The 22,546-nt window shown below is 38.9% G+C and overlaps 1 protein-coding gene across 2 annotated transcripts; it reads right to left on the reverse strand.

Moving 5' to 3' along the window:
* Positions 1–4,904: 4,904 nt before the first annotated feature.
* On the reverse strand, positions 4,905–22,340 carry LOC144434662 (kelch-like protein 24). Of its 2 annotated transcripts, none has more exons than XM_078123175.1 (2): positions 22,240–22,340; positions 4,905–8,224 (listed from the first exon to the last, which is right to left on the reverse strand). In XM_078123175.1, the coding sequence occupies exon 2, from the start codon at positions 8,164–8,166 to the stop codon at positions 6,037–6,039; it is 2,130 nt and encodes a 709-aa protein (XP_077979301.1). In that variant the 5' UTR covers positions 8,167–8,224; positions 22,240–22,340; the 3' UTR covers positions 4,905–6,036. The 2 variants fall into 2 exon arrangements, with proteins under 2 accessions (XP_077979301.1, XP_077979297.1); XM_078123171.1 differs by having other exon boundaries at positions 22,093–22,334.
* Between the last annotated feature and the right edge of the window lie 206 nt (positions 22,341–22,546).

Here is a 22,546-nt window from a genome sequence, read left to right on the forward strand (position 1 = left end):
AAGAGACTATTGTTACCATGGTATTAGCCCTAACAGACTATTGTTACCATAGTATTAGCCCTAACAGACTATTGTTACCATAGTATTAGCCCTAACAGACTATTGTAACCATGGTGTTATGCCCTAAGAGACTATTGTTACCAAGGTATTATCCCTAACAGACCATTGTCACCATGGTATTAGCCCTAAGAGACTATTGTTACCATGGTGTTATGCCCTAAGAGACTACTGTTACCATGGTATTAGCCCTAACAGACTATTGTTACCATGGTATTAGCCCTAACAGACTATTGTAACCATGGTGTTATGCCCTAAGAGACTATTGTTACCAAGGTATTAGCCCTAACAGACTATTGTCACCATGGTATTAGCCCTAAGAGACTACTGTTACCATGGTGTTATGCCCTAAGAGACTACTGTTACCATGGTATTAGCCCTAACAGACTATTGTTACCATGGTATTAGCCCTAACAGACTATTGTAACCATAGTATTAACTCTAACAGACTATTGTTACCATGGTGTTATGCCCTAAGAGACTACTGTTACCATGGTGTTATGCCCTAAGAGACTATTGTTACCATGGTATTAGCCCTAAGAGACTATTGTTACCATGGTATTAGCCCTAACAGACTATTGTTACCATGGTATTAGCCCTAACAGACTATTGTTACCATGGTATTTGCCCTAACAGACTATTGTTACCATAGTGTTATGCCCTAAGAGACTATTGTTACCAAGGTATTAGCCCTAACAGACTATTGTTACCATGGTATTAGCCCTAACAGACTATTGTTACCAAGGTATTAGCCCTAACAGACTATTGTTACCATGGTATTAGCCCTAACAGACCATTGTTACCATAGTATTAGCCCTAAGAGACTATTGTTACCATGGTATTAGCCCTGACAGACTATTGTTACCATGGTATTAGCCCTAACAGACTATTGTTACCATAGTATTAGCCCTAACAGACTATTGTTACCATAGTATTAGCCCTAACAGACGACTATTGTTACCATAGTATTAGCCCTAACAGACTATTGTTACCATGGTATTAGCCCTAACAGACTATTGTTACCATAGTATTATCCCTAACAGACTATTGTTACCATGGTATTAGCCCTAACAGACTATTGTTACCATGGTATTAGCCCTAACAGACTATTGTTACCATAGTATTAGCCCTAACAGACTATTGTTACCATGGTATTAGCCCTAACAGACTATTGTTACCATGGTATTAGCCCTAACAGACTATTGTTACCATGGTATTAGCCCTAACAGACTATTGTTACCATGGTATTAGCCCTAACAGACTATTGTTACCATGGTATTAGCCCTAACAGACTATTGTAACCATAGTATTAGCCCTAAGAGACTATTGTTACCATGGTATTAGCCCTAACAGACTATTGTTACCATAGTATTAGCCCTAACAGACTATTGTTACCATAGTATTAGCCCTAACAGACTATTGTAACCATGGTGTTATGCCCTAAGAGACTATTGTTACCAAGGTATTATCCCTAACAGACCATTGTCACCATGGTATTAGCCCTAAGAGACTATTGTTACCATGGTGTTATGCCCTAAGAGACTACTGTTACCATGGTATTAGCCCTAACAGACTATTGTTACCATGGTATTAGCCCTAACAGACTATTGTAACCATGGTGTTATGCCCTAAGAGACTATTGTTACCAAGGTATTAGCCCTAACAGACTATTGTCACCATGGTATTAGCCCTAAGAGACTACTGTTACCATGGTGTTATGCCCTAAGAGACTACTGTTACCATGGTATTAGCCCTAACAGACTATTGTTACCATGGTATTAGCCCTAACAGACTATTGTAACCATAGTATTAACTCTAACAGACTATTGTTACCATGGTGTTATGCCCTAAGAGACTACTGTTACCATGGTGTTATGCCCTAAGAGACTATTGTTACCATGGTATTAGCCCTAAGAGACTATTGTTACCATGGTATTAGCCCTAACAGACTATTGTTACCATGGTATTAGCCCTAACAGACTATTGTTACCATGGTATTTGCCCTAACAGACTATTGTTACCATAGTGTTATGCCCTAAGAGACTATTGTTACCAAGGTATTAGCCCTAACAGACTATTGTTACCATGGTATTAGCCCTAACAGACTATTGTTACCAAGGTATTAGCCCTAACAGACTATTGTTACCATGGTATTAGCCCTAACAGACCATTGTTACCATAGTATTAGCCCTAACAGACCATTGTTACCATAGTATTAGCCCTAAGAGACTATTGTTACCATGGTGTTATGCCCTAAGAGACTATTGTTACCATGGTGTTATGCCCTAAGAGACTATTGTTACCATGGTATTAGCCCTAACAGACTATTGTTACCATGGTGTTATGCCCTAACAGACTATTGTTACCATGGTATTATCCCTAACAGACCATTGTTACCATGGTGTTATGCCCTAAGAGACTATTGTTACCATGGTGTTATGCCCTAAGAGACTATTGTTACCATGGTATTAGCCCTAACAGACTATTGTTACCATGGTGTTATGCCCTAAGAGACTATTGTTACCAAGGTATTAGCCCTAACAGACTATTGTTACCATGGTATTAGCCCTAACAGACTATTGTTACCATGGTATTAGCCCTAAGAGACTATTGTTACCATGGTATTAGCCCTGACAGACTATTGTTACCATGGTATTAGCCCTAACAGACTATTGTTACCATGGTATTAGCCCTAACAGACCATTGTTACCATGGTGTTATGCCCTAAGAGACTATTGTTACCATGGTGTTATGCCCTAAGAGACTATTGTTACCATGGTGTTATGCGCTAAGAGACTATTGTTACCATGGTATTAGCCCTAACAGACTATTGTTACCATGGTATTATCCCTAACAGACCATTGTTACCATGGTGTTATGCCCTAAGAGACTATTGTTACCATGGTGTTATGCCCTAAGAGACTATTGTTACCATGGTATTAGCCCTAACAGACTATTGTTACCATGGTGTTATGCCCTAACAGACTATTGTTACCATGGTATTATCCCTAACAGACCATTGTTACCATGGTGTTATGCCCTAAGAGACTATTGTTACCATGGTGTTATGCCCTAAGAGACTATTGTTACCATGGTATTAGCCCTAACAGACTATTGTTACCATGGTGTTATGCCCTAAGAGACTATTGTTACCAAGGTATTAGCCCTAACAGACTATTGTTACCATGGTATTAGCCCTAACAGACTATTGTTACCATGGTATTAGCCCTAAGAGACTATTGTTACCATGGTATTAGCCCTGACAGACTATTGTTACCATGGTATTAGCCCTAACAGACTATTGTTACCATGGTATTAGCCCTAACAGACCATTGTTACCATGGTGTTATGCCCTAAGAGACTATTGTTACCATGGTGTTATGCCCTAAGAGACTATTGTTACCATGGTGTTATGCGCTAAGAGACTATTGTTACCATGGTATTAGCCCTAACAGACTATTGTTACCATGGTATTATCCCTAACAGACCATTGTTACCATGGTGTTATGCCCTAAGAGACTATTGTTACCATGGTGTTATGCCCTAAGAGACTATTGTTACCATGGTATTAGCCCTAACAGACTATTGTTACCATGGTATTAGCCCTAACAGACTATTGTTACCATGGTATTAGCCCTAACAGACTATTGTTACCATGGTATTAGCCCTAACAGACTATTGTTACCATGGTATTAGCCCTAACAGACTATTGTTACCATGGTGTTATGCCCTAAGAGACTATTGTTACCATGGTATTAGCCCTAACAGACTATTGTTACCATGGTATTAGCCCTAACAGACTATTGTTACCATGGTATTAGCCCTAACAGACTATTGTTACCATGGTATTAGCCCTAACAGACCATTGTTACCATAGTATTAGCCCTAACAGACTATTGTTACCATGGTATTAGCCCTAACAGACTATTGTTACCATGGTATTAGCCCTAACAGACTATTGTTACCATGGTATTAGCCCTAACAGACGACTATTGTTACCATGGTATTAATAGACTATTGTCACCATAGTATTAGCCCTAACAGACTATTGTTACCATGGTATTAGCCCTAACAGACTATTGTTACCATGGTGTTATGCCCTAAGAGACTATTGTTACCATGGTATTAGCCCTAACAGACTATTGTTACCATGGTATTAGCCCTAACAGACCATTGTTACCATAGTATTAGCCCTAACAGACTATTGTTACCATGGTATTAGCCCTAACAGACTATTGTTACCATGGTATTAGCCCTAACAGACTATTGTTACCATGGTATTAGCCCTAAGAGACTACTGTTACCATGGTGTTATGCCCTAAGAGACTACTGTTACCATGGTGTTATGCCCTAAGAGACTACTGTTACCATGGTATTAGCCCTAACAGACTATTGTTACCATGGTATTAGCCCTAACAGACCATTGTTACCATAGTATTAGCCCTAACAGACTATTGTTACCATGGTATTAGCCCTAAGAGACTATTGTTACCATGGTATTAGCCCTAACAGACTATTGTTACCATGGTATTAGCCCTAACAGACTATTGTTACCATAGTATTAGCCCTAACAGACTATTGTTACCATGGTATTAGCCCTAACAGACGACTATTGTTACCATGGTATTATGCCCTAAGAGACTATTGTTACCATGGTGTTATGCCCTAAGAGACTATTGTTACCATGGTATTAGCCCTAACAGACCATTGTTACCATGGTGTTATGCCCTAAGAGACTATTGTTACCATGGTGTAATGCCCTAAGAGACTATTGTTACCATGGTATTAGTCCTAACAGACTATTGTCACCATGGTATTAGCCCTAACAGACTATTGTTACCATGGTGTTATGCCCTAAGAGACTATTGTTACCATGGTATTAGTCCTAACAGACTATTGTCACCATGGTATTAGCCCTAACAGACTATTGTTACCATGGTGTTATGCCCTAAGAGACTACTGTTACCATGGTATTAGCCCTAACAGACTATTGTTACCATGGTATTAGCTCTAACAGACTATTGTTACCATGGTATTAGCCCTAACAGACTATTGTCACCATGGTATTAGCCCTAACAGACTATTGTTACCATAGTATTAGCCCTAACAGACTATTGTTACCATAGTATTAGCCCTAACAGACTATTGTTACCATAGTATTAGCCCTAACAGACTATTGTTACCATGGTATTTGCCCTAACAGACTATTGTTACCATGGTATTAGCCCTAACAGACTATTGTTACCATAGTATTAGCCCTAACAGACTATTGTTACCATGGTATTAGCCCTAACAGACTATTGTTACCATAGTATTAGCCCTAACAGACTATTGTTACCATGGTATTAGCCCTAACAGACTATTGTTACCATGGTATTAGCCCTAACAGACTATTGTTACCATAGTATTAGCCCTAACAGACTATTGTCACCACAGTATTAGCCCTAACAGACTATTGTTACCATGGTGTTAGCCCTAACAGACTATTATCACCATAGTATTAGCCCTAACAGACTATTGTCACCACAGTATTATCTCTAACAGACTATTGTTACCATGGTGTTAGCCCTAACAGACTATCATCACCATAGTGTTACCCCTAACAGACAATATCTGTCAGACATTGATCATTTTCACACATGTTCTATCATATCTGTTTGACACAGATTATTTTGTGTATAAATTAGGCCTATAGTATACTTATCTGATCAAATGCATTTCTTGTCTTTATTGAGTTGAAATGGTGAGATAATATAGGCACATGTAGAGTATTTGGTATAACCATATTTGGTATGACCATATTTGACTACTAGTATATGAATAGATGACAAGGATATTCAGCAAAGTACTACCAAAATGTTCAAGAAAGTCAAAAGTACAATGTAACTGGTTTAATTTGTTTGTGTCAACTTTGACACACTCTAAAGTGTTGCAACGATGTTGCTATGGTGTTGCCATGGTGTTGATGTTTGTTATTTCTTACATCAAAACATATTTTGGAAGTGTGACACAGCAATGTCCCCAAGCAGCATGTTGCATGGTAGTAACAGTCTTCCATTTGCCAGTGTTGACATTGTAGCAGTCCACTGTATTTATGTTTTGATATTTCTTATCACATCCTCCTGATGCAAAGATCTTACCATTACATACTGCCAGTCGACATGCAAATCTTCTTGACTTGTGGGAAGCAAGTCTACCAATGTATTTCCACTGTCGTTCTTCAAGGTTGTAACACAGAAAGTTACATCCATGCATGAGGATATACAGTTGACTGTTGAATGAAACAGCTTGTGCACTTTCAGGTTCTGGTAACGTAGCAACTTGGGTCCAAGTGTTGGTCTTTGGGTCATAGCATTCCAGACCATTGTGACTTCCTGTGACTGCATAAATAAGACCATTGCAGACTGTTGCAGCTATACATCGAGTTCCAAGCATTGGAGTAACAGTATCCCAGCTATCAGTCAGAGTACAATACCGATTGACTGTGGTTGACCATGTATGACTGTCCTGACCACCCAGCTTGTACACATATTCATCTACTGCTACCATTTGATGGTTATGTCTGGTGCGAAATAACCCTGTGCAGCCAATCCATTCTTTAGTTTGGGATTGGAACAGCCAGGTTTTGCCTTGCTTTGTGAGAACAAATATATTATTTGTGACATTACAGGCAGATGCGATTTTATCTCCTTTGTCAAGGCTGAAGTTTGGTAACTCAAACCATTTATCAGTTCTAGGATCATAGCAGTGGATTTTGTCAAGGGTTGATACACCATGGTTGCTATTGTAGTTGTAGCCATGTATGTTGACAATGATTTCATTGTACATTCTCTCTGGTACTGATGATAGTTTTCCTTGTAGGAAACAATCAATCATTTCCATACATTCCTTGGATTCTGTCACTAGAGATGCTGTCATAATGTCTCTTTTGAGGTACGTAGAAGATATGTACTGCAATCTGATGCATTTGAAGAGTTGTGGAAAACAGAGTTTCCTATTGTGTGTATCATAACCAATCCATCTAAGTAGAGATTGATAGACAACCTCTTCAGAATTCACACAAAGATCCTCTTTGATCAGATCTTTTAATCTCTTTTCTGAAAGTGTCAGAAATTCCTCACTGAGACACACATCATCAAAATTTTCTATAGCATAAACAAAGGCAGTATGGCACAGAGATTTGCATGAAAACACATCAGTTATAGCTTGTATTCCCAAGCAGTTGGATGCATCCATTTGTCTCTGCATGTAAGTGATGCACGCATTTTGAATTGGTAAGATCTGGAACAAACTTGATGCTTCTAAAAGCATATCAGCATTCTCATTTGTGATTGAAATCTTTCCTGAGTATGCATATTTGATGACTGTTTTCATTGTTTCAGCAGCTATAGTGTTGATTTCAATCTGATGAAGTTGACTTTCCTTCATGTTGTTGGTGAACATTGCTTGAAAATAGCTGCTAAGTGGAATGACAACTATTCGGTGACAAGCAAGTTTCTGGTTTTCAACTAGGAAAACAACATCAGTAAATTCCTGTTTTTTTCTCAACTTGTTTAAAGCTTTCATCATGGTATGTGGATGGCTTAAGTGGGATATAGTAAAGGCACTTGAAATGGTTACATCTCTATTTTCCTTTGATCCATTTTCATCTTCATTTTCTACTGGCTGCTCCTGGCTTCCCTGGAATTTGGAACTAGATAGCCATGCTGATGTCAAGTCTGAAAGTTCAAAAGCTTTTGCAACTTGTAACAAATTGTTGATATGTATGTCGCTGGTATCAGTTTTCCCACAATACATGAACTCAATCAGCTGACCAAGTGTAGTTGCTGGTATGTTATCAAATGACATTCTGGTAATAAGTGATTGTGGTTGACTCTGTTGTCTCTTTAGTACATCTCTGAGATATGGACTAGCAGCCGCCAAGACTGCCTGATGACATGGAAAGTGATGATTACCACTTACTAAGCAGACATCAGTTAGTACATTGTCCAGCCTCAGTTGGTTGATGATGTCCAGGGTGACCTGTAGACTACCTATATACTGTTCTGTTATGACTCTTGTAACCATATCTGTACAACTCAACATGTCACATTCACTGTGAGACAACATACTGAGTTCATGTTCTTGTAAATGGCTTCTGTCACTAACAAATAAACTACATCATCACCTGTAAACAGAACAAAAAGACAATTAATAAGAGGTTTTTTTTATAAGTGAATGATGTTACAAACGACACACTTTACTGCTGAGATGGGATTAGTAGTATTCCAATAATTAATGTATCTAGACTTACCATTCTCAACATGGACACTAAATGATGTAGGTAGTAATTATACATACATAATTATAATGCATGAAACATTGGAATAAAGAAATGACAAACACAGTAGAGTAGAGATGACAAGGCAGTACTATCTACCAGCATACATGTACTACAGGAGGTGGAGGCATTCTATTTATACAACAACATACACGTACATGTATAATGTATTATGTACACTATGGCTGCAATCTGTATTGCATATCACAGCTGACACAGTTCTAACGGATTAACAACTGAGGGTAACATCTTGTGCAATATATCACAACACACTCATGACAATACAATCACTAATTTAAATACTGTTTCCATGGCAAAATATTCTTGTTGTTACGTGATTGACTGATTTGTTCTATTATTACGATCCACCCAATTTGATTGACACTGCAACTGACCAATCAGCAAGCAAAGTAATAAGTCTGAACATCAACACAGTGAAATTTGGTGGTACAATCATAGACCCTACACGTAGTAGGGTCTATCATACAATAATGGAACTGTGACACTTTGATCCTATTTAAATACCATCACTTTTTAAGGCGAGCTGCATTAATGTGATCAAGGTCAAGTTCTTGTCAAATTCAAGATATGCCCAAATGATTATTTCTCAACAATGAATAAGGTTTACACCACCAACCAGCAACCCATACATTGTTCTGTTTTATGTTGCCATTGTCTTTGCTTTTGTCATTGTAAGTCTGTGAACTTTCCATTCAAAAGTTAGACTTGCTGAAATCTCCAGGCTTTTTTCATTCTTTATTTCAATGAAATATTTGTTTTCTTCGGAAAACACAATCGTGTTATTTTGTGTGAAATAATAACCTGAGTGAATGATTGTAAAAGTCAGGTCAATGCATAAACCCTTGGGATAATGTAAACCCACGATTCCAAGATGGACAATCTAGCCATTCAACAATTAAGACTTCTTCAAGATGGCCAATCTAGCCATTCAACTATCATGACTCCACCAAACTTGGAGATTGGCTTGACATGACTAAGATAGCAAACTTGGAGATTGACCTTGTGGGGAAGAATTGAATTTTAGAACTGATTCTTTGTAATTGGACGTCAGAATAACTCCGGACTTGTAGTAGTTAACAACAAACACAAATATTTATTGATAACTCGTTAGGTGATGATTATAAACTTGTAATCACCGTCAAATACAACTCAACAACCTGACAGGAGAACCTTCTTTAAAAAGATTCAGAATTTTTAGCACGAGAGCCAAAGTCGTTAATAGCCTCGCTTTCACGATAAGGTTGAGAAGAACTATGATTGGTTCAAAGATTATCTATGTCACGTGCTGAAACAAAGGTCAATCATGACGTAATTCAAAGACTGTAAGTCACATTAGTCATGTCAGAATCATTGTAACATCAAACTTTAGCATGCAAACAACGAATCCACAAATCTTTAAATTACACAAATAGTAAACGTCAACAAATTAACATGACATGACCTGACCTAACATAGCAAACTTGCAGACTGACCTGACATAACCTAACATAGCAAACTTGCAGACTGACCTGACCTGACCTAACATAGCAAACTTGGAGATTGACCTGACATAACCTAACATAGCAAACTTGGAGATTGACCTGACATGACCTAACATAGCAAACTAGGAGATTGACCTGACATGACCTAACATAGCAAACTTGGAGATTGACCTGACATGACCTAACATAGCAAACTTGGAGATTGACCTGACATGACCTAACATAGCAAACTTGGAGATTGACCTGACATGACCTAACATAGCAAACTTGGAGATTGACCTGACATGACCTAACATAGCAAACTTGGAGATTGGCCTGACATGTCCTAACATAGCAAACTTGGAGATTGACCTGACATGACCTAACATAGCAAACTTGGTAAAGTGACGTAGAATATTAAATACATAATTTATAGTAATACACATACTTTTATAGTACTTTCCCATATTGTACTACAACAGTCAACAATTATTACTCCTGGTATTGATCAATTATGACACACAAGGACCTGGTATACTTCCTCAACAAGGAGCATTTCTTGCAGCCTCTGTAAGCACATACACAACATAGCAGTGGGAATGTATGGCTGTGTCCCATTGTTTTTGTCCACATCTCCCTGACACAGTGACAGTCAGTAACATCAGATTCCATATACATGTACATGTATGTACAAGTTCCTTATGGAAGATGAACATGCACAAAATAAATATTGAAAAGGTACTGTATGTCCTTTGCTGATTTCTCTCTTCTTCTTTTTTTAAAAAAAAGAAAGAATTTCTTCAAATCAAATGTAAATGTAGATGAATAATGTAGGTGTACATCTTTGATTTTGGATATCATAACATACCCTGTAATCATTGGGTGGACCTAGGATATCGTAACATACCCTGCAATCATTGAGTGGACCTAGGATATCGTAACATACCCTGCAATCATTGGGTGGACCTAGGATATCGTAACATACCCTGCAATCATTGGGTGGACTAGGATATCATAACATACCCTGCAATCATTGGGTGGACCTAGGATATCGTAACATACCCTGCAATCATTGGGTGGCCCTAGGATATCGTAACATACCCTGCAATCATTGGGTGGACCTAGGATATCGTAACATACCCTGTAATTATTGAGTGGACCTAGGATATCGTAACATACCCTGTAATCATTGGGTGGACCTAGGATATCGTAACATACCCTGTAATCATTGAGTGGACCTAGGATATCGTAACATACCCTGCAATCATTGGGTGGACCTTGGATATCATAACATACCCTGTAATCATTCATTGGGTGGACCTTGGATATCATGACATACCCTGCAATCATTGGGTGGACCTAGGATATCATAACATACCCTGCAATCATTCGTTGGGTGGGCCTTGGATATCGTAACATACCCTGCAATCATTGGGTGGACCTAGGATATCATAACATACCCTGCAATCATTCGTTGGGTGGGCCTTGGATATCGTAACATACCCTGCAATCATTGAGTGGGCCTTGGATATCATAACATACCCTGCAATCATTGGGTGGACCTAGGATATCATAACATACCCTGCAATCATTCGTTGGGTGGGCCTTGGATATCGTAACATACCCTGCAATCATTCGTTGGGTGGGCCTTGGATATGATAACATACCCTGCAATCATTGGTTGGACCTTGGATATCATAACATACCCTGCAATCATTGAGTGGGCCTTGGATATCGTAACATACCCTGCAATCATTGGGTGGACCTAGGATATCATAACATACATGTACACTGCAATCAGTGAGTGGGCCTTGGATATCATAACATACCCTGTAATCATTGGGTGGACCTAGGATATCGTAACATACCCTGCAATCATTGAGTGGACCTTGGATATCATAACATACCCTGTAATCATTGGGTGGACCTAGGATATCGTAACATACCCTGCAATCATTGGGTGGACCTAGGATATCGTAACATACCCTGCAATCATTGAGTGGACCTTGGATATCGTAACAAACCCTGCAATCATTGAGTGGACCTAGGATATCGTAACATACCCTGCAATCACTGGGTGGACCTAGGATATCGTAACATACCCTGCAATCATTGAGTGGACCTTGGATATCATAACCTACCCTGCAATCATTGGGGGGACCTAGGATATCGTAACATACCCTGCAATCATTGGGTGGACCTAGGATATCGTAACATACCCTGCAATCATTGGGGGGACCTAGGATATCGTAACATACCCTGCAATCATTGGGTGGACCTAGGATATCGTAACATACCCTGCAATCATTCATTGGCTGGGCCTTGGATATCGTAACCTACCCTGCAATCATTGGGTGGACCTAGGATATCGTAACATACCCTGCAATCATTCATTGGGTGGGCCTTGGATATCGTAACCTACCCTGTAATCATTGGGTGGACCTAGGATATCATAACATACCCTGCAATCATTGGGTGGACCTAGGATATCATAACATACCCTGTAATCATTGGGTGGACCTGGGATATCGTAATATACCCTGCAATCATTGAGTGGACCTTGGATATCATAACATACCCTGTAATCATTGAGTGGACCTAGGATATCGTAACATACCCTGCAATCATTGGGTGGACCTAGGATATCATAACATACCCTGTAATCATTGAGTGGACCTAGGATATCGTAACATACCCTGTAATCATTGGGTGGACCTAGGATATCATAACATACCCTGCAATCATTGGGTGGACCTAGGATATCGTAACATACCCTGCAATCATTGGGTGGACCTAGGATATCGTAACATACCCTGCAATCACTGGGTGAACCTAGGATATCGTAACATAACCTGCAATCATTGGTTGGACCTTGGATATCATAACATACCCTGCAATCATTGGGTGGACCTAGGAAATCATAACATACCCTGCAATCATTGGGTGGACCTAGGATATCATAACATACCCTGCAATCATTGGGTGGACCTAGGATATCGTAACATATCCTGCAATCACTGGGTGGACCTAGGATATCGTAACATACCCTGCAATCATTGGGTGGACCTAGGATATCGTAACATAACCCTGCAATCATTGGGTGGACCTAGGATATCGTAACATACCCTGCAATCATTGAGTGGACCTTGGATATCATAACATACCCTACAACCATTCATTGGGTGGACCTAGGATATCATAACACACATGTACACTGCAATCAGTGAGTGGGCCTTGGATATCGTACCAACCCTGTAATCATTGGGTGGACCTAGGATATCGTAACATACCCTGCAATCATTGAGTGGACCTAGGATATCATAACATACATGTACACTGCAATCAGTGAGTGGGCCTTGGATATCGTACCAACCCTGTAATCATTGGGTGGACCTAGGATATCATAACATACCCTGCAATCATTGGGTGGACCTAGGATATCATACATACCCTGCAATCATTGGGTGGACCTAGGATATCATAACATACCCTGCAATCATTGGGTGGACCTAGGATATCATAACATACCCTGCAATCATTGGGTGGACCTTGGATATCATAACATACCCTGCAATCATTGGGGGGACCTAGGATATCATAACATACCCTGCAATCATTGGGTGGACCTAGGATATCATAACATACCCTGCAATCACTGGGTGGACCTTGGATATCATAACATACCCTGCAATCACTGGGTGGACCTTGGATATCATAACATACCCTGCAATCATTGGGTGGGCCTTGGATATCATAACATACCCTGCAATCATTGGGTGGGCCTTGGATATCATAACATACATGTACACTGCAATCAGTGAGTGGGCCTTGGATATCATACCAACCCTGTAATCATTGAGCAGACCTAGGATATCGTAACATACCCTGCAATCATTGGGTGGACCTAGGATATCATCACATACCCTGCAATCATTGGGTGGGCCTTGGATATCATATCATTGGGTGGACCTAGGATATCGTAACATACCCTGCAATCATTGGGTGGACCTAGGATATCATAACATACCCTGCAATCATTCGTTGGGTGGGCCTTGGATATCGTAACATACCCTGCAATCATTCGTTGGGTGGGCCTTGGATATGATAACATACCCTGCAATCATTGGTTGGACCTTGGATATCATAACATACCCTGCAATCATTGAGTGGGCCTTGGATATCGTAACATACCCTGCAATCATTGGGTGGACCTAGGATATCATAACATACATGTACACTGCAATCAGTGAGTGGGCCTTGGATATCATAACATACCCTGTAATCATTGGGTGGACCTAGGATATCGTAACTTACCCTGCAATCATTGAGTGGACCTTCGATATCATAACATACCCTGTAATCATTGGGTGGACCTAGGATATCGTAACATACCCTGCAATCATTGGGTGGACCTAGGATATCGTAACATACCCTGCAATCATTGAGTGGACCTTGGATATCGTAACAAACCCTGCAATCATTGAGTGGACCTAGGATATCGTAACATACCCTGCAATCACTGGGTGGACCTAGGATATCGTAACATACCCTGCAATCATTGAGTGGACCTTGGATATCATAACCTACCCTGCAATCATTGGGGGGACCTAGGATATCGTAACATACCCTGCAATCACTGGGTGGACCTAGGATATCGTAACATACCCTGCAATCATTGGGTGGACCTAGGATATCGTAACATACCCTGCAATCATTGGGGGAACCTAGGATATCGTAACATACCCTGCAATCATTGGGTGGACCTAGGATATCGTAACATACCCTGCAATCATTCATTGGGTGGGCCTTGGATATCGTAACCTACCCTGCAATCATTGGGTGGACCTAGGATATCGTAACATACCCTGCAATCATTCATTGGGTGGGCCTTGGATATCGTAACCTACCCTGCAATCATTGAGTGGACCTAGGATATCATAACATACCCTGTAATCATTGGGTGGACCTAGGATATCATAACATACCCTGCAATCATTGGGTGGACCTAGGATATCATAACATACCCTGTAATCATTGGGTGGACCTGGGATATCGTAACATACCCTGCAATCATTGAGTGGACCTTGGATATCATAACATACCCTGTAATCATTGAGTGGACATAGGATATCGTAACATACCTTGCAATCATTGGGTGGACCTAGGATATCATAACATACCCTGTAATCATTGAGTGGACCTAGGATATCGTAACATACCCTGTAATCATTGGGTGGACCTAGGATATCATAACATACCCTGCAATCATTGGGTGGACCTAGGATATCGTAACATACCCTGCAATCATTGGGTGGACCTAGGATATCGTAACATACCCTGCAATCACTGGGTGGACCTAGGATATCGTAACATAACCTGCAATCATTGGTTGGACCTTGGATATCATAACATACCCTGCAATCATTGGGTGGACCTAGGATATCGTAACATACCCTGCAATCATTCATTGGGTGGGCCTTGGATATCATAACATACCCTGTAATCATTGGGGGGACCTTGGATATCGTAACATACCCTGCAATCATTGAGTGGGCCTTGGATATCATAACATACCCTGCAGTCATTGGGTGGACCTGGGATATCATAACATACCCTGCAATCATTGAGTGGACCTGGGATATCATAACATACCCTGTAATCATTGGGTGGACCTGGGATATCGTAACATACCCTGTAATCATTGGGGGGACCTAGGAATTGAGGATTGCGATTCACATTGTCCCAATTTCAACTTGTCCCATTTCAACTCGCCCCAATTTCAACTCGTCCCATTTTCAACTCGCCCCAACAACACTAGTACACGTTTATAAATCTAAATAATACATGGACTCAAAGTATGGGGACAGAAAAATTTACATGATTTTACCTACGTGGCCAGTTGAAGCGTAGCATTTCGTAGCAGACAGTGGTGTGAATTTTGGCTAAAGTGTTTTCTAGATCTAGAACTTATACTAGCACAACAACTGGAATATCACTTTTCACATTAGGACTTAATGTTTACAACTCAAATAAGAAATAATGATAATAACCAGGGAGAATATTAGTGACTGACACACTTACGACTTCCATGCGTACAGGGTTTGGAGACCACAGACCCTTCAAACTGAGTACTACTCGCTTCGATTTCATATATGCACAGGTAAATTATATTGTAAAGAGTTGGGGCGAGTTGAAAATGGGGCAAGTTGAAATTGGGGCAAGTTGAAAATTGGACGAGTTGAGTGGGACGAGTTGAATTGGGACGAGTTGAAATTGGGACGAGTTGATCTGTCACCGACCTAGGATATGATATTCACAAGTCATGTACATGTACATATTTGAAATAACTATGTTGATGTATTAAAATAAAGCAAGAAGTATATCACACTTCTACATACATTTGACTGTCGACGGTTGCTCGTGTCTTTTTTTTCCTACGTTTTATCTAAACTTGTCGTCACCGCGCTCCGATCCGGCACAACACTAGTATAATCACATACTGATATCGAGGGCCGAAGGCCCGAGAGATCGATGGCAGAATATGAACTAGAATATCAATAGTCTAGTTCCTATACAGTATTATAATATACCTAGTGATAATGCTGTGCCATGATTCGCTAAAATCAGTCACGTGATAGGAAAATAGAATGACTACCCTAGGGAAATAGTTCCATCAACTTTTACATGGTCACGTGACCACCGCGCGTTCACAGCAGGTCAAAATGGCAGCTTCTGACGATGTCGTCTGCCACCGCGAGTTCACAGCATGAGGTATATTATAAAACACATATTGCCTGGCCTATATTCGGGCTATAGCACCCGTTCATTACCCCCTCGTGACTGTGAGTTACCAGAATCACATGCTATTTCCCTCGGCCTTTGGCCTCGAGGAAATAACATGTGATTCTGGTAACTCACAGTCCCTCGGGTGTAATAAACGGGTGCTATAGCCCTCATGGCCAGGCAATATGTGTTCACTATTACGATTTATACCTCCACTTGGCATCCAGACTAAAATATCAATAGTCTAGTTCCTATACAGTACCATTACAATTTATACCTTCACTTGGCATCCAGCCTAGAATATCAATAGTCTAGTTCCTATACAGTACCATTACGATTTATACCTTCACTTGGCATCCAGCCTAGAATATCAATAGTCTAGTTCCTATACAGTACTATTACGATTTATACCTTCACTTGGCATCCAGACTAAAATATCAATAGTCTAGTTCCTATACAGTACCATTACAATTTATACCTTCACTTGGCATCCAGACTAGAATATCAATAGTCTAGTTCCTATACAGTACCATTACGATTTATACCTTCACTTGACATCCAGACTAGAATATCAATAGTCTAGTTCCTATACAGTACTATTACGATTTATACCTTCACTTGGCATCCAGCCTAGAATAGTCTAGTTCCTATACAGTACCATTACGATTTATACCTTCACTTGGCATCCAGACTAGAATATCAATAGTCTAGTTCCTATACAGTACTATTACGATTTATACCTTCACTTGGCATCCAGACTAGAATATCAATAGTCTAGTTCCTATACAGTACTATTACGATTTATACCTTCACTTGGCATCCAGACTAGAATATCAATAGTCTAGTTCCTATACAGTACTATTACGATTTATACCTTCACTTGGCATCCAGACTAGAATATCAATAGTCTAGTTCCTATACAGTACTATTACGATTTATACCTTCACTTGGCATCCAGCCTAGAATATCAATAGTCTAGTTCCTATACAGTACTATTACGATTTATACCTTCACTTGGCATCCAGACTAGAATATCAATAGTCTAGTTCCTATACAGTACTATTACGATTTATACCTTCACTTGGCATCCAGACTAGAATATCAATAGTCTAGTTCCTATACAGTACTATTACGATTTATACCTTCACTTGGCATCCAGACTAGAATATCAATAGTCTAGTTCCTATACAGTACCATTACAATTTATACCTTCACTTGGCATCCAGACTAGAATATCAATAGTCTAGTTCCTATACAGTACTATTACGATTTATACCTTCACTTGGCATCCAGACTAGAATATCAATAGTCTAGTTCCTATACAGTACTATTACGATTTATACCTTCACTTGGCATTCAGACTAGAATATCACTAGGACACTAGGGCGCTGCTCTGCGGCGACCATTCAACAAATTTCCAAATTTATTTGGACAAATAAAGATTATTATTATTAAAATAGTCTAGTTCCTATACAGTACTATTACGATTTATACCTTCACTTGGCATCCAGACTAGAATATCAATAGTCTAGTTCCTATACAGTACTATTACGATTTATACCTTCACTTGGCATCCAGACTAGAATATCAATAGTCTAGTTCCTATACAGTACTATTACGATTTATACCTTCACTTGGCATCCAGACTAGAATATCAATAGTCTAGTTCCTATACAGTACTATTACGATTTATACCTTCACTTGACATCCAGACTAGAATATCAATAGTCTAGTTCCTATACAGTACCATTACGATTTATACCTTCACTTGGCATCCAGACTAGAATATCAATAGTCTAGTTCCTATACAGTACCATTACAATTTATACCTTCACTTGGCATCCAGCCTAGAATATCAATATAGTCTAGTTCCTATACAGTACCATTACGATTTATACCTTCACTTGGCATCCAGACTAGAATATCAATAGTCTAGTTCCTATACAGTACTATTACAATTTATACCTTCACTTGGCATCCAGACTAGAATATCAATAGTCTAGTTCCTATACAGTACTATTACGATTTATACCTTCACTTGGCATCCAGACTAGAATATCAATAGTCTAGTTCCTATACAGTACTATTACGATTTATACCTTCACTTGGCATCCAGACTAGAATATCAATATAGTCTAGTTCCTATACAGTACCATTACGATTTATACCTTCACTTGGCATCCAGACTAGAATATCAATAGTCTAGTTCCTATACAGTACTATTACGATTTATACCTTCACTTGGCATCCAGACTAGAATATCAATAGTCTAGTTCCTATACAGTACTATTACGATTTATACCTTCACTTGGCATCCAGACTAGAATATCAATAGTCTAGTTCCTATACAGTACCATTACAATTTATACCTTCACTTGGCATCCAGACTAGAATATCAATAGTCTAGTTCCTATACAGTACCATTACAATTTATACCTTCACTTGGCATCCAGACTAGAATATCAATAGTCTAGTTCCTATACAGTACCATTACGATTTATACCTTCACTTGGCATCCAGACTAGAATATCAATAGTCTAGTTCCTATACAGTACTATTACGATTTATACCTTCACTTGGCATCCAGACTAGAATATCACTAGGGCACTAGGGCGCTGCTCTGCGGCGACCATTCAACAAATTTCCGAATTTATTTGGACAAATAAAGATTATTATTATTAAAATAGTCTAGTTCCTATACAGTACTATTACGATTTATACCTTCACTTGGCATCCAGACTAGAATATCAATAGTCTAGCTAGTTCCTATACAGTACTATTACGATTTATACCTTCACTTGGCATCCAGACTAGAATATCAATAGTCTAGTTCCTATACAGTACCATTACGATTTATACCTTCACTTGGCATCCAGACTAGAATATCAATAGTCTAGTTCCTATACAGTACCATTACGATTTATACCTTCACTTGGCATCCAGACTAGAATATCAATAGTCTAGTTCCTATACAGTACTATTACGATTTATACCTTCACTTGGCATCCAGACTAGAATATCAATAGTCTAGTTCCTATACAGTACCATTACGATTTATACCTTCACTTGGCATCCAGACTAGAATATCAATAGTCTAGTTCCTATACAGTACCATTACAATTTATACCTTCACTTGACATCCAGACTAGAATATCAATAGTCTAGTTCCTATACAGTACCATTACGATTTATACCTTCACTTGACATCCAGACTAGAATATCAATAGTCTAGTTCCTATACAGTACCATTACGATTTATACCTTCACTTGGCATCCAGACTAGAATATCAATAGTCTAGTTCCTATACAGTACCATTACAATTTATACCTTCACTTGGCATCCAGACTAGAATATCAATAGTCTAGTTCCTATACAGTACCATTACGATTTATACCTTCACTTGGCATCCAGACTAGAATATCAATAGTCTAGTTCCTATACAGTACTATTACGATTTATACCTTCACTTGGCATCCAGACTAGAATATCAATAGTCTAGTTCCTATACAGTACTATTACGATTTATACCTTCACTTGGCATCCAGACTAGAATATCAATAGTCTAGTTCCTATACAGTACTATTACGATTAAATCGTAATGGTACTGTATAGGAACTAGACTATTGATATTCTAGTCTGGATGCCAAGTGAAGGTATAAATCATTTATACCTTCACTTGGCATCCAGACTAGAATATCAATAGTCTAGTTCCTATACAGTACCATTACAATTTATACCTTCACTTGGCATCCAGACTAGAATATCAATAGTCTAGTTCCTATACAGTACCATTACGATTTATACCTTCACTTGGCATCCAGACTAGAATATCAATAGTCTAGTTCCTATACAGTACCATTACAATTTATACCTTCACTTGGCATCCAGCCTAGAATATCAATATAGTCTAGTTCCTATACAGTACCATTACGATTTATACCTCCACTTGGCATCCAGACTAGAATATCAATAGTCTAGTTCCTATACAGTACCATTACGATTTATACCTTCACTTGGCATCCAGACTAGAATATCAATAGTCTAGTTCCTATACAGTACTATTACGATTTATACCTTCACTTGGCATCCAGACTAGAATATCAATAGTCTAGTTCCTATACAGTACCATTACGATTTATACCTTCACTTGGCATCCAGACTAGAATATCAATAGTCTAGTTCCTATACAGTACTATTACGATTTATACCTTCACTTGGCATCCAGACTAGAATATCAATAGTCTAGTTCCTATACAGTACTATTACGATTTATACCTTCACTTGGCATCCAGACTAGAATATCAATAGTCTAGTTCCTATACAGTACTATTACGATTAAATCGTAATGGTACTGTATAGGAACTAGACTATTGATATTCTAGTCTGGATGCCAAGTGAAGGTATAAATCATTTATACCTTCACTTGGCATCCAGACTAGAATATCAATAGTCTAGTTCCTATACAGTACCATTACAATTTATACCTTCACTTGGCATCCAGACTAGAATATCAATAGTCTAGTTCCTATACAGTACCATTACGATTTATACCTTCACTTGGCATCCAGACTAGAATATCAATAGTCTAGTTCCTATACAGTACCATTACAATTTATACCTTCACTTGGCATCCAGCCTAGAATATCAATATAGTCTAGTTCCTATACAGTACCATTACGATTTATACCTCCACTTGGCATCCAGACTAGAATATCAATAGTCTAGTTCCTATACAGTACCATTACGATTTATACCTTCACTTGGCATCCAGACTAGAATATCAATAGTCTAGTTCCTATACAGTACTATTACGATTTATACCTTCACTTGGCATCCAGCCTAGAATATCAATAGTCTAGTTCCTATACAGTACCATTACGATTTATACCTTCACTTGGCATCCAGACTAGAATATCAATAGTCTAGTTCCTATACAGTACTATTACGATTTATACCTTCACTTGGCATCCAGACTAGAATATCAATAGTCTAGTTCCTATACAGTACCATTACAATTTATACCTTCACTTGGCATCCAGCCTAGAATATCAATATAGTCTAGTTCCTATACAGTACCATTACGATTTATACCTCCACTTGGCATCCAGACTTGACGAATATCAATACTGTACGCAATCTGTATATCACACTTCCACGTATACATAATGTCAAGTATCATTATTGATATACATGTACATTGTTTAATAGTTAAAACGATGTCGATCTTTAAAAGAATGCTAGCTATCATCAACAATAATATCCCTCTCTCTCCCTCTCTCGTGTTCATCTCACTACAATAATTTAAAGCATGTGCATGGTGCCTTGATCTTGTATGTATACACGTAAATTTGAAATAGTTTTAATGTAAACACATGCAACAGTGGTGGATGTTACCTTCCAATATACGTCACATGATATCAAATTGATAACGTCTACCAGACATGTCTTACCTCTTAGTGGTTTTAAAGTAATTTCTCTACCAGCAGGCAGAGCATTTTTGTTTGCCATATCAACTGTGAGCCTGTGGACTTTTCAATCAGAACATGGTGCGGAAAGCTAAAGCAGTTCGAATATGCTGGATCAATATACGTACGTACCGCGTTGGGCCATTTTAGATATGGACTGCGATAGATCAGATAGCCCCTGAAGTCGAACTTCTTTCGACCCAGACACACAGTGCGTACGCGTACTGTACTGACGTTCGTGAGTTCGTGACCAGTCTGGTTCGTGACCGAACATTCTGTAGCTGCGCCATCAACGACAGGGTTCGTCGTTGGTATTTCAAACCCATATTTTGGTTACATAGATGATGGTCTCTCTAAATGATTTCAGTAATTTTTTAATAATACGTTTGATTGATTTTACACCAAGCATATCGCTGAATATCATAAAATATTGAAAAAC

This window comes from Glandiceps talaboti, chromosome 1 (genome assembly GCF_964340395.1).
Source record: "Glandiceps talaboti chromosome 1, keGlaTala1.1, whole genome shotgun sequence".
NCBI lineage: Eukaryota > Metazoa > Hemichordata > Enteropneusta > Spengelidae > Glandiceps > Glandiceps talaboti.

What these genes read in the sequence shown, in the direction of transcription:
- LOC144434662 (XM_078123175.1), bottom strand. Translation starts at nt 8,166, where the DNA reads ATGTTGTCTCACAGTGAATGTGACATGTTGAGTTGTACAGATATGGTT.